Here is a 12,572-nt window from a genome sequence, read left to right as displayed (position 1 = left end):
AAAGCGCTCAGGACCTCAGACTGGGGCAGAGGTTCACCTCCCAACAGGACAACGACCCTAAGCACACAGTCAAGACAACACAGGAGTGGCTTGGGACAAGTCTCTGAATGTCCTTGAGTGGCCCAGCCAGAGCCCGGACTTGAAACCAATCGAACATCTCTGGAGAGACTTGAAAATAGCTGTTCAGCGATGCTCCCGATCCAACCTGACAGAGCATGAGCGGATGGGAGAAACTCCCCAAAGAGGTGTGCCAACTTTGCAGCATCATACCCAAGAAGACTTGAGGCTGTAATCATTGCCAAAGGTGCTTCAATAAAGTACTGAGTAAAGGGTCTGAATACTTATGTAAATGTGATCTGTTATTTTTTTTGCAAACATTTCTAAAATCCTGTTTTTGCTTTGTCTTAATGGGGTATTGTGTGTAGATTGATGGGGGGGACAATTGAATCCATTTTAGAATAAGGCTGTAAGTAACAAAATGTAGAAAAAGTCAAGGGGTCTGAATACTTTCCGAATGCACTATATTGTGTTGTGTGACAAAACTGCACATTTTAGAGTGGCCTTTTATTGTCCCCAGCACAAGGTGCACCAGAGTAATGATTATGCTGTTTAATCAGCTTCTTGATATGCCACACCTGTCAGGTGGATGGATTATATTGGCAAAGGAGAAATGTTCCCTAACTGGGGATGTAAACAAATTTGTGCACAATTTGAGAGAAATAAGCTTTTTGTGAGTATGGAACATTAATGGGATCTTTTATTTCAGCTCACGAAACATGGGACCAACACTTTACATGTTGCGTTTATATTTTTGTTCAGTGTAGTCAATGTGAAACATTCTTACGAGAGTTAAAACATGTAATTTTATATAAATCTTATATGGCCGCGTTTTCACAAATGTTATTATATAATCGTCAAGCCCATTCAAAAGATTAGGGGACAGGACCTTGATGTAAAGCGGAAGCAGCAGTTACTTTCACAGGGTTTCATAGCCATGTTGATCCCTTAATATCGTCTGAACAAATGTAGGCCTATGCCCAAAAATACGGAACAGTTTATTGACAACAATAGAAGGGAAAAAAAGAGCTTACTGCTTTCTGACTGGCCGTCCATATCCGTGTCCATGTCCTCAGATTCTACGGTGGAGTTGGGTCTCTGGATCTTTGGCTTGATGACAAAAGGACACTCTTTCCTAGACAGGTCCACTTCATGCTGCAGAGAGAGAGAGAGAAAATGAGGGCGAGAAAGAGGGTGAGAGGGAAGGAGAAAGAGGGGGAGAGAGCGCAAGGGAGTGAATGAGTACAGGAGTTTGGCACACGTTTGTTTTCAGCAGTGACTTTGAGCCGAGTAGCCAGAATGCCCATCCTTAGTGTGTGTGTGTGCAACCCTACCTCCAGCCTGCTGATGAAGATGGTAAGGCCAGTGTGTGACTGGAAGGCTGCCATGTCCAGATTGGTGATGAGGTCCACCACTCGGACCGCACGCGTCACAAACGTGATCTGGTCCTGCTCATCCCCCAGGAACTTGATCACCTAAGGAAGAAGTAGGCAGTAGATAAGACTGTGTGCATACAAACAGTACGGGCAGATTCCCAGACCTAGATTAAACCTATTCTGGTCTTAGAAAACAATTCAGCTCCTCTACTTCTGCACTAAAAGGCATGCTAAATGTGATCTTAATTGGGGTTCCTATGGGCACATAAGCAGGACGGATATATTTAGGGCTGCTCAGCCTTTTTGCAGAGCGAGCCATTCAGAATGCAGGACCAGACATAGATTATGTGCCGATCAACAGATCTTCAAAATGTTAGACACCTGCACAGAATGTGTGCCCATCAAACATACTTGGTGAAACCAGGCCAGCTCAGCAGAATGATATGTATAGTTTGCTTGGTGAGTAGATGCCAGACTATTTGCATTGCCCCCCTGCCCCCTCTTTTACACTGCTGCTACTCTGTTATTATCTATGCATAGTCACATTAATAACTCTACCTACATGTGCATATTACCTTGACTAACCGGTGCCCCCGCACATTGACTCTGTACCGGTACCCCCTGTATACAGCCTCGCTATTGTTATTTTACTGCTGCTGTTTAATTATTTCTTACTTTTTGGGGGGGGGGGCATTTCTCTTAAAATTGCATTGTTGGTTAAGGGCTTGTAAGTAAGCATTTCACTGTAAGGTCTACACCTGTTGTATTCGGCGCATGTGACAAATATATATGTTTTACCTTGAGCAGGGCTTCCATCATCCCACAGGAGACCAGGGCCTCCCCCCCAGCGTCGTAACTAGCCAGGTGGTAGAGGAAGGAGAACAGCGCCGTGGCAAACTGGTGCGGGTACGGCTCCATCAGAGGGTCTGAGGAGACAACCACAACAACAGGTCACAGAGGGGACTAGCTTCCATCTGAACAGCCAAGAGCAGGGTGAAACTCCCAAACACACATCGCCTAAATTGGCTAAGGATAGAATCCCACCCTACCTATGACCTTAATTCTACATCTCCTCTAGAACTGTATGGGCATCTCCCATCAGAACGGTCTAGAAAAAACACAAATAGACATTCCACAGTATGTCTGTGACTCACCGATCATGGCCTGTATGCAGTTGCGCACCAGTACAGGCAGGAAGCCGTGGTAGGAGGCCGTGCCGGTGCAGTCGATGATGTTGGACAGCTTGGGTGTCCTCTCAAGGTGCACAATGGACGTTAAGGTACGTAAAGACGCTGCCTTTATGTCCTGTTGAGAGAGACCGGAGGACTCATGAAAAAGACTACTACATATACCATTCAGGGTTCCCACTCAAATCACATTTACTCTGTTTTATGACTGGGGAAACTCTTTAGGGACGTATACAACGCCGAGACAATAGTGATCGTATTATAATTTCATTCAAAAATAATTTGCCAAAAATGTACTACAATGATCAACATCATATTGTTAATTGTCAACATTACAATCTTGTATAAATTACATAAATACTAAATCAACAACATCAACCATTCATGGTAACATCGTACACACGCGACATGATTGCAGTCACAATATCGGGCTCCAACTTCACACCTACTATGGTATTGTGACAGTAGTACAGCAGACACGAGGAGAGAGAGACAAAAAGGTGCATCTTACCACAAGCTGTTTGTCTGTAATCTGTAGCACGTCCACCAGCTCCTCTATCAAGCCGTTGTAGAGAATACTGTTGGCAGACTCCTGGAGTGCATTGGAGTACACTGGGGAAAACGAGACCGCCATAACACAATTAAGTTAGCGAAGGTATTTCAAAAGAATCATCGACATGAAATGCATGATGAAAAGTATTGGCTTCATTGATCCGCAGCTACAACACAGACACCAGCAAACATCGGAAAACTGAGACACGAGTACTGACGGGCCAACTTGGCACTGAACAAGGTGGTGGAAACTGTTGAATTATATTGAGCCGGTAACTCAATATCGGGACTGCAGATGAGAATTGGCCATGTAGCTCCAATCTGGTACATTGTACATGATCCGGGTGAAATAAACACACTTACCCAGGATAGAGATGGCGTGGAGCCTGGCCTGTACAGCTTGTAGTCTCTTCTTGTGGTTGGAGAAGCCATGGGCCAGTCTGATGTGCGTGAACAGCAGGGTCTGCTTGTCTTTAGGGATGTTGTACATCACCGTCAGAGACTCCATGATCTCACTGGGACTCTCAGAGATCTGGAAACACCACAGGAAGGTTGGGTGAGCAGGACAAGATAGAAAATCAGAAATCCGAATTTTGGCGGGGTAATAGGTCAGTTTCAATTATATGAATGTACGATAAATGTCAGAAAAGCAGGAACTCATGATCAGGAAGAAACACATTCCTGGTGGACTTAGTCCCAAAACAATTAAAAGGGTACAATAGACTAGTCCTCGCAATCTTTGGTTAAATTCATTAAATGCTCTGAGAAAATAGACAACATTTGTCCCTTACCTTGTCGAGCTGTTCGATGTGAATGTAGTGTAGTGTGTTACTACTGGTCTGTTGCGGGGAGAGAAAGTTCACAAATGGTCAATCAATCCACTCATAACAATACATAGCCTAACAAGACCAGGGACATACATTAGTTGAACACTAATATTTGTTTTCTGGTAAGGAAAGGTGTCCGTCTTTACCTTCCTCTCCACTTTGACCTCGGGGCCAGGTTCAGCATAGAACTCAAAGTGCAGTGTGGTGGCACTGGGAGGGTACTTCTGCTCAGAGTGATGCCAAGAGAGAGGAGAGAGGCGAGGTTGGGGGGTAGGGATCACAAGTCAAAGAAAAATGTAATCACTACAAAGCAAATTAGCCAATTGTGTGAAGACGGCAAGCTTTTATAGATTGTGACAATGACAAAGTGTGACGCTCACCGTCATAGCCAGGTCCCTGCAGCACTCTGCCAGGCCGAAGCCATTCTCCTTTCCTCCCCAGCTCTACACAGGGAACATCACAGACATCAGAACAGCAACTCATACAACTTTATAGTCTAAATATCAAGGCAGGGCACATACATTGGGGACACTTTCTTCCATATTGTTGGTAGTTGGTTTTTAAATACAACATAGGCTATGGCTTGCAACAGTAAAACTGAAAGTGAACTAGAAAAGGCTAAGACACTCCTTCAATCCAATTTAAAAAGCCTTAAAACACACATTGACAATGGCCTACCTACGACATCCATAGAGTACATCAGCCCGTTGGGCTAAAAGAGATCCTAATAAACATGTTTGTTTAATTGTGACACCCGTACCTCAGCCAGATGTTGTAGGCGTGCCAGCAGAGGGGTCCTCTTGTCAGAGCCCAGTCTGGTGATGTAGTTGGAGCGTTTACTGAACACGTAGAGGAGGTTCAGCACAGACAGAACAACCTGCATGTCACACGATGCTAACAGGGTGGTCAAGTGCTGAGAGGGAAAGCGAGATCAAGAGCGAAAGAAAGAGCGAGAAAGAGAAAAGGGGGGGGAGAGAAACAGAGGGTTAATAAAGTGAGAGTGATTGGCTCATTCCATCATGGTGTGTGACAGGTGCATCACCCAGAGGAGAATTTATTCACTTAACCTTTATTTACTTAGGATATGTTATTGCAATTAGTCTCCTAGATCATTTTCCAAAGGCACCCGAAGCAACATCTAGAGTAGACCCTCTGGCAACAAACCTGCCAACCTCTAAACCAATAACAGTCAAACTCTTAGGCAGGGAGGCCTACTTTACCCATACAATGGGAGGGGAAACAGTGCACAGTCAAGGGAGGTAGCCCTAAACTATCTGAACTTGTCAAATAAGAAGTTGTCTACAGTTTACATTCCAGTATGCCCTACTGAACATGACCCTGTCGCTGGTCGTGTTAACTGGAGAGTGGTCCTACCTCTATGGAGCTGTAGAGGTGCCTGGAGAAGCTGTACTCAATGAGCAGGGCTGTGAAGTTGAGCACGGCCAGCAGTAAGGCTTTGAGCTGCCCGTTGTCCGGCCGGTCACAGACCAGCAACCACGACATGTTCTCCACCGTCTGGCCCGCATCACACAGGATCCCATCGAAACGGTCCAGCAGGTCAACCCAGTGGTAAAGCTCACACTGAAGGGGTGGGAAGACGAGAGAGGCCGGTGAAGACGAGAGAGGCCGGTAAGGACTCTAGGGGTCACTTTAGATAGAGGCCACGTTCTGCTGATTGAGCGTTAAACACCAGAGCCACGTTCCGCAGACAAATGTTGTGGAACGCTGCTGATAGAATTGTTACGAATATAGCGGACATGATTCCTTATTTTACGTTAGAGGAAATGTTGTTCTACATCATATATTCACATCGGAAAAATCACACGATATTGTGCCCTGCTGAGCGCAGCCCAGGTGAATAAGGATATGTCCCAGGTGAACCCAAAATCTGGTTAATGTCAGTTAAATACAGAGATGGAAGGTTTCCCAGACCAGATTAAGCCTGCTCGAGGAATAAAAAACATTTACATTTATACATTTACCTGATCAGGTAAGGTACTGCCTCTATGATAATGTGATCTAATACAAAGATAATGAACGTCACCCAGAGGACATTAAATAATTGACTAAGTGTCTCTCCCTCCCACAGGTATTTCCCTCCTGCTCACCTTGCCAATATTCCAGGTCTTGATGTGCTGCAGCTCCAGCAGTAGTTGCTCGTCGCTGCATCCCTTGAGCTTCTCTATGAGTGTCCTGCAGTCCGCAGGCTGTGAGAAAGGGAGAGAGAAGGTTGGTAGAGAGAGTGCGAGAGAGAGGGTGGGGATTAGAGAGTGGAATAGGGAGGGGGGATAGGGAAGATTGGAGGGTGGTGGGGGAGAGAGAGGAAAAAGAAAGCGAGAAGGCTGTTCAGGACATGTACAGTGCGGGTTCAAAGAAGAACTACAGACAGTCAGAGCCAACATTATTATGCATACTCACAGCTTCTGTTGGGGTTTTCTTTAACTTGCTTCTGTCGACCTTCATTGTTGCTAGTTTCTATCTGATGCTCCTGTTGGGAACAGTAGGATAGGTTAGCATGCAGCCTGTAAGGAAACAATGAATGTGTATGTATGGAATCTGCTGTGCGACATGTAGCAAGCAGTTAGGCTACATCAAGTACAATAACAGCAAAATGAGCAGGGACATAGTTTGCATGCTGGATTTTAGACAGAAACAGAACATGTGAAATACAATCAAATATTTGCCATGTGTGTTCAAGAGAAATGTAAAAGTCACACTTACAGTAAGTAATTTGGCAATACCCACTTAACATCATGTTTCATTCACAACACCTGAAATGAGAAAATAGTCATTAACATTACGTAAACATGGCATCATGGACTCAAAACAATTCTCTCCTTTGTCTGGGAGAGAATAGTTTCAAACACTTGTCAAAATGTGTTAGTTATGGTTAGACAATAAGAAATCATTCCGCCGATGAAAAAAGGTCTCTCGTCCAACACAATGCCAAAAAAAAAAAAAAAAAAAAAAGAGACAGGAGGGCCTAGCTAGACAAAATCAATTTGCTCAGTGGTGCAGACTCCAATCGGGTAGCCTATACCCAATTAGGTAACAGTTCAAATACAGCGTTGACAAAGACAGCTAAATGTGGGTTCAAAAGTATAGGCCAAAAAGGTGAGGAGGTGACAGTTACCCAGGCAGATCCAATCAATACAATATTGAGGAAAATGGTACATGTCCACCAATACTTCACTGAGCAACATATCAAACAGGAGTCATTTTCAGACTCTCTCTAAGGGTGTTGGTCCCTTTCTGCAAATGTCTGTTAACTCAGTATGGTTCGCTTAAATTTTTTGTGCAGTGTGAACACTCCAAAAGGAACGCCGACCCCTCAAAAGAGCACCAGGAGCAAACCTAGACCATCTCGAGAGATGGTCATAGTTCGGTTCGCTTGAAGTCCAGGGTCCGGTTCCCTTTTTAGGGCAATGTGAAGACAAAGCTCCCCAGGTTTGCTTGTCATTATTCCCAGACCACATACTAGACTACTGCAACACTATTTCCCTTGCCACATCCCTTCATATTTGTGCCACAAAAGAGAGAAGATGATGTGCAGGTTCGCAGAAAAAAAAAAAACTTTTGGGATATTGATTAGCTATCGTCATGGATGCACAAAAATTACAAAATGTGTAGAGTTCTTAGTTCAGATTTAATTTATATATGTGATCTATAGGCTAAGAGCTTCAGTTTATTCCATTGTGGGGTTTGAATAGTGTGAGAAGACAACATATTTGGTGAGAATCATAACATAAGGTACAAAATCAATACTAGCTCTTAAAAGGGGCTGTAGCCTAAATTGGGTGTACAATTTTCAATTACAGCATTATTTAATCTGAAGTTACTCTGCCATTTATTATTTTACCAGTAATAATTACATGTTAATATTATATTCTGATTACAATTATTATGTTTCATTATTTAACTAAATGCAATCTATTAGCTTCCAAAATGTAAGTAGGTACATCTAGCTGTCTGAATGGCTTGTCCTGCACTTTCTAAAAATGCACTCTGGGTTGAGTTTGTTGGAAAAAGATCTTGGTTCCTTTCGAAACTTAGCAATGTGAATGCAAAGGACTTGGACCACAAAATAGGTTAAGTGTACTGGAAAAAGAGTTGAGACCCATTCAAAGACAAGGGCTGTAATTTAGTTCTTTTTTTTACCTCAAGAGTTCACCTTGAGGACTGAGATCGGCTATTTTAAAGAGGCCTGTGTGAAAACGTTAGTGAACCGTACCAAACCGTTTAGGGTGTTATCAGAGCACAACAAACCCCAGACAATCAGAAAGACCATGGCTGTCTGCAATTGACTGGATTTCAGGGGCCTTATTCTGACAACTTTACTGATAATGTAAAATGTAAATGTAATAATGCTGATACACTCTTGTTCATCAAAAGAATGTATTAGCTATATTAACATACATTAGAATACAACTACATAGTTGAAAGATTCCAACACAGAACGAGTCAAAAATATGTTCCAGTTTAATGTACTGAACCTGTCAGGGAAAGTGTTTCAAAAGCATGAAAATGTTTCATTAGCTACCATTTCAATGCAATGTCCACCAAGGGTCAGACTCAACGTAACAAAATTAGCTAGCAATCGAGAATCTAGCCTAACATCAGACAAACATGATTGCTATTCCAAACAAAATTGACGTTAGCAAATAAACATACAAAGTAAAACAGCATCAACCGAATGCTAGTGAGGCAACTGTTAGCTAGCTAACGTTACTGCGGTAAGGAAATAACGTTAACTACCAAGTGTATACTAACGTTAGCAATTTAGTTAGCTGACGTTTGTTGACTAGCGAAAAACCCGGGAGTTCCCTAGCTAACGCGGCTAATGAGAAGAACACAATTTCGCTGACAAGTTAGGTACTTAGCTAAACTTTAGTCACACATATGCATTTCATACCCCATCGAAAAAAACGAGTAAAATCGCGGTAAACCAAAATGTCCGGTTGGGAGGTTCGCTAGCAGCTAGTTAGCCACTTGGCCCAAGTACCTAATGTTAGCCACCTAGCTGTCCGACAGGGATAACTGGCTAACGTTAGCTAGCTCGTTCAATCAATATTGCTTTTTATGATGTCAAAACAAAAGTCAATGATTAGAGGCAATATAAAACAACAATAGACGTATCTTACGAAGTGCGTGGTAAACGAGCAAACTATACGTTGGCTAGCCTGGTAAAGACAAGTAAGAGATTCAACCACCACTACCGCGAGTATTTCCCCCATTCCTCAAACGGTTGAACACGCTGTTGTCAAATCTAGTGCTCGGCTGCAGGCCTCACCAGAAGCCCTTACTCTCCTCCCCTGCATCCTTACCAATTCGCAAATGTACACATTCCTTAAACACAACACGCTAGCTGGCAACAGTCAGACCCGACCAGCCGCGAATTAATCCGTTTTATTCATAGATTAATGCGAGCATTATATTCTACCATACCTCCTCCAATATGCGTGAGGGTATAAAATGATGCTCGCACTTTACCGCACACGCGCTGGCTAGCCTCTTGGTTAGCTAACCGAAACGTATATCTCGCTGAATCATTCCCCCATACGGGCCTAACGTGACAGAGCGAGTTAGTGGTGTATTTCAGAGTTGGGCAAATTTACGTAGCTACCTGTGATAGAATAGGGGCGTTCATTTCTCCCTCCCGCTGAAATATGTTCATATTTCTGTGTTAAACTCGGCTGTATTTTTATTAAATTGTATTGTCACTACAGAAACATTCAGGATTCGAATTCCTGTGTGTAACTCAGTATAAAAATATATTATGGGGTGGAGATATTTTTTTTTAACAGATCCATTTAGATTTTCCAGAGAAAGTTACTGTCATGCACCTTTTATCTAGCTCCTATCAGCAACTGTAAGATCTTAACAACCAAAATGTGAAATTATCTTTATCTAGATCCTCCCCCAAATTTTTTTACACAAGTCACCATTCATTCATCCACCCAATAACTACTGGTTCTAGGGTAATGTTATCTTCTGAATAAGCTGAAGCTACAAAACATCAGCAAGTGAGCAAACATACTTTTGGCATTTTGACAGGAAATACCGTCTGTATGTATACATCTACAATTTAGTCACATTTATTAGATTAATGCAATTAACGTTTTCCCCCTCTTCTATTTACCTATGCAATTGCATCATTAGAACCCATCTGAGAAACCCTGCAGCAAAAAGGATAACCATATTATTTGACAGGAGGATTTCAGAAGACAAACGTTGGTCTCTAGAACAGTGTTCCACATAGACATCAATCAGACAACATTGCTTTTCAATGTCTTTCTGACACCCAAACCAAAAGGATTTTAGTTACAATCCATAGTCAAATGAAACGTGTAAGAATATGAATGCTCTCAACCGACACACTAATTCTTAGTGTTAAATAAATATTCTAATAATACAATTAACAATTGTCAGAAGAGTTTAATAATAATTGTAAATGGTAGTAGTTCACAATACTACTACTAGTTTGTAAATACCAGAAACTGCTTCGGTTCACTAGCTCCATTTCCTCCTCCTCAGCATAGTTTTGTGTGGTCTCCTAAAACAATCTGAAAGCATAAAAACAAGCACATCTAAAATGGAGGATTGGACAGCTGGGGTCCTGGACATTCCAAACCTATAGATGAACAAAAAACTACTAAGATTGAATGGTAGACCTATTGATTACATGAGGATGAATGGTATGAGAGAACGGTCATAGGTAGCAAATGGAATATTTGTCAGAATGTGAAATTGAATTAATAGATATCTAAAGTCTCATGAGGAAAAAAAACGGGGCATATTAATAAAACATGGACAATTCAAATGTTACTGAATAGTCCCACAATGTCAACAATACATCATTTTACTTCAAATCCAATGGGCTGATAATTAACTCCTCGTAATAAATTCGCGTGGGCTCGCTGTTCGGCTCATGAAACAAACGACCTCTCGCGCACAGTCAAAGGACCTGCCAATCAAAGTACCGGCAAGTCATGTCCAGAACTAGCAGCTGGTCTCTTTTCACATGGGTGTGGGTTTCGTGGTAAACTTTCATCCGCAATCTCGAGTAACTCAATGTAATTTTCAAAGCAAAGGGAATCTGCCTCTTGCAAATGCCTTTACCCCATACAGCAGAAAAATCAGGAAACATGTAGCTAGCTTTTCACAGACCGCAGGGTGTGTGTGTGTGTGTGTGTGCCGGTATGTGTTTCGCGCGTGCACAGCGCACCACAATGCTCTTCCAGTCCGTGGTTAAATTAAAAATGGCGGTTCACACAGCAGAATGTCCGTACTTTATCCTAAAACGACGCGCAATTCAGACCCCTGCTTAGCACTATCAAACACACAACACTATCACTAAACTCCTAATTTAAACAATTCATCATGCTTTTGCTCAATGTTAACGCAGATGTGCATAGAGTTGCTTACCGAGATGCGTGTAAATTTCATTTCTCCATCTTGCACTAGCGTCCAGCGAGCTGGGTGGATTTCAATCTCGCGATAACGGCGCTTCCTATGTTAGCCTTCTGGCGAGTCACTCCCCGTGCCCGTCGAATGAAGCTGCTGGAAAATATTATTTGGATATTTTTTTTTTTATGGACATTTCAGTAGGCAAACGTTGAATGGGATCAAGCAAGCAGTGACAGAAAAACCTCATTTTCTTGGCTCTTCCTTCTTTCAATACAAACACGACAAAATTATCTATAGATGTTCAGTGCATTCCACATAATACTGTATGTGGGAGATTACTCTGATGGTCATAGCTGATGTAGTATATCAAACTATTGAATAATCTTGAATACCTCCTTGGAATAGAATACATACTTGAACAGTTCATTTATTACCCATCTTGACTCACACGTTGAGGCAGTCACAAAGCAGAACCTCTGGATGCAGAGCAGTTTAGGGATTAAGTGCCTTGCTCAAGGGCACAATGGCAGGGAAGTGTACCTTGGGAGCCTGATATGTGATCAGTTTTGCATTTTAGATAATGAATAAGATATAGACAGGGGGACCTAAATAAGCAAGCTTTGTGAATATGAGCCCAGCTGCCCTCTGGTTGCTAGCTTGAGACCTGTCTTTAGAAACAATTTCTCAATAATTATGACATGAGTCAGAGAATCATATTGAAACATACAAGACTGAGCTTATTCTTTAATTCAGCTTAATATGAAAATTCATTCAAGGCAAAGAATAAACACCTGACATTAAATTCAGTCCATGGAATACAAATGCTATTTAACTCAGGTTTAAAATGTGATTGAGATTTTTGTGATATTTTCCTACTGCTTGTGTAAATGTAAATATCACAATAATAATGAGCACAATATAGATACAAAATAAAACCCTGAGAGAAATTGTGTGACCCACACTATAAAACATTGCAATATAAACATTGAGTAAATAGCAATGGCTAGTAAGAGATATACTTATAGTTATATAAAAAAAATGTATTATCATCTAATGACAAAGAATGAAAGATGGTACAGGCCTATCCTCTGAAAGTCCTTGGTAAAAATGTTAGATAAGAAAGGAAACAAATGTACAGTGCATTCGGAAAGTATTCTGACCCCTTC

At 42.0% G+C, this 12,572-nt stretch overlaps 1 protein-coding gene across 20 annotated transcripts in view; it reads right to left on the bottom strand.

Moving 5' to 3' along the window:
• The window catches only part of huwe1 (HECT, UBA and WWE domain containing E3 ubiquitin protein ligase 1), a 75,129-nt gene extending 63,615 nt beyond the window's left edge, over positions 1–11,514 (bottom strand). For 16 of the 20 annotated variants that reach the window (XM_029722461.1, XM_029722481.1, XM_029722472.1 and 13 more), the window contains exons 1-16: positions 11,425–11,514; positions 10,491–10,562; positions 6,721–6,770; positions 6,418–6,487; positions 6,108–6,206; positions 5,374–5,580; positions 4,760–4,912; positions 4,380–4,442; positions 4,146–4,223; positions 3,964–4,011; positions 3,536–3,704; positions 3,132–3,232; positions 2,588–2,738; positions 2,232–2,359; positions 1,392–1,532; positions 1,092–1,212 (exon numbers count right to left, since the gene is read on the bottom strand). In XM_029722461.1, the coding sequence (XP_029578321.1) occupies positions 1,092–1,212; positions 1,392–1,532; positions 2,232–2,359; positions 2,588–2,738; positions 3,132–3,232; positions 3,536–3,704; positions 3,964–4,011; positions 4,146–4,223; positions 4,380–4,442; positions 4,760–4,912; positions 5,374–5,580; positions 6,108–6,206; positions 6,418–6,462 (1,504 nt within the window). In that variant the 5' untranslated portion in view covers positions 6,463–6,487; positions 6,721–6,770; positions 10,491–10,562; positions 11,425–11,514. The other 4 variants (XM_029722462.1, XM_029722463.1, XM_029722464.1 and 1 more) reach the window with 4 other exon arrangements.
• Between the last annotated feature and the right edge of the window lie 1,058 nt (positions 11,515–12,572).

Source organism: Salmo trutta, chromosome 30 (genome assembly GCF_901001165.1).
Source record: "Salmo trutta chromosome 30, fSalTru1.1, whole genome shotgun sequence".
In the NCBI taxonomy this organism is placed as follows: domain Eukaryota; kingdom Metazoa; phylum Chordata; class Actinopteri; order Salmoniformes; family Salmonidae; genus Salmo; species Salmo trutta.
The sequence above is the reverse complement of the archived record's forward strand: the minus strand, read 5'-3'. Positions and strand labels throughout refer to the sequence as shown.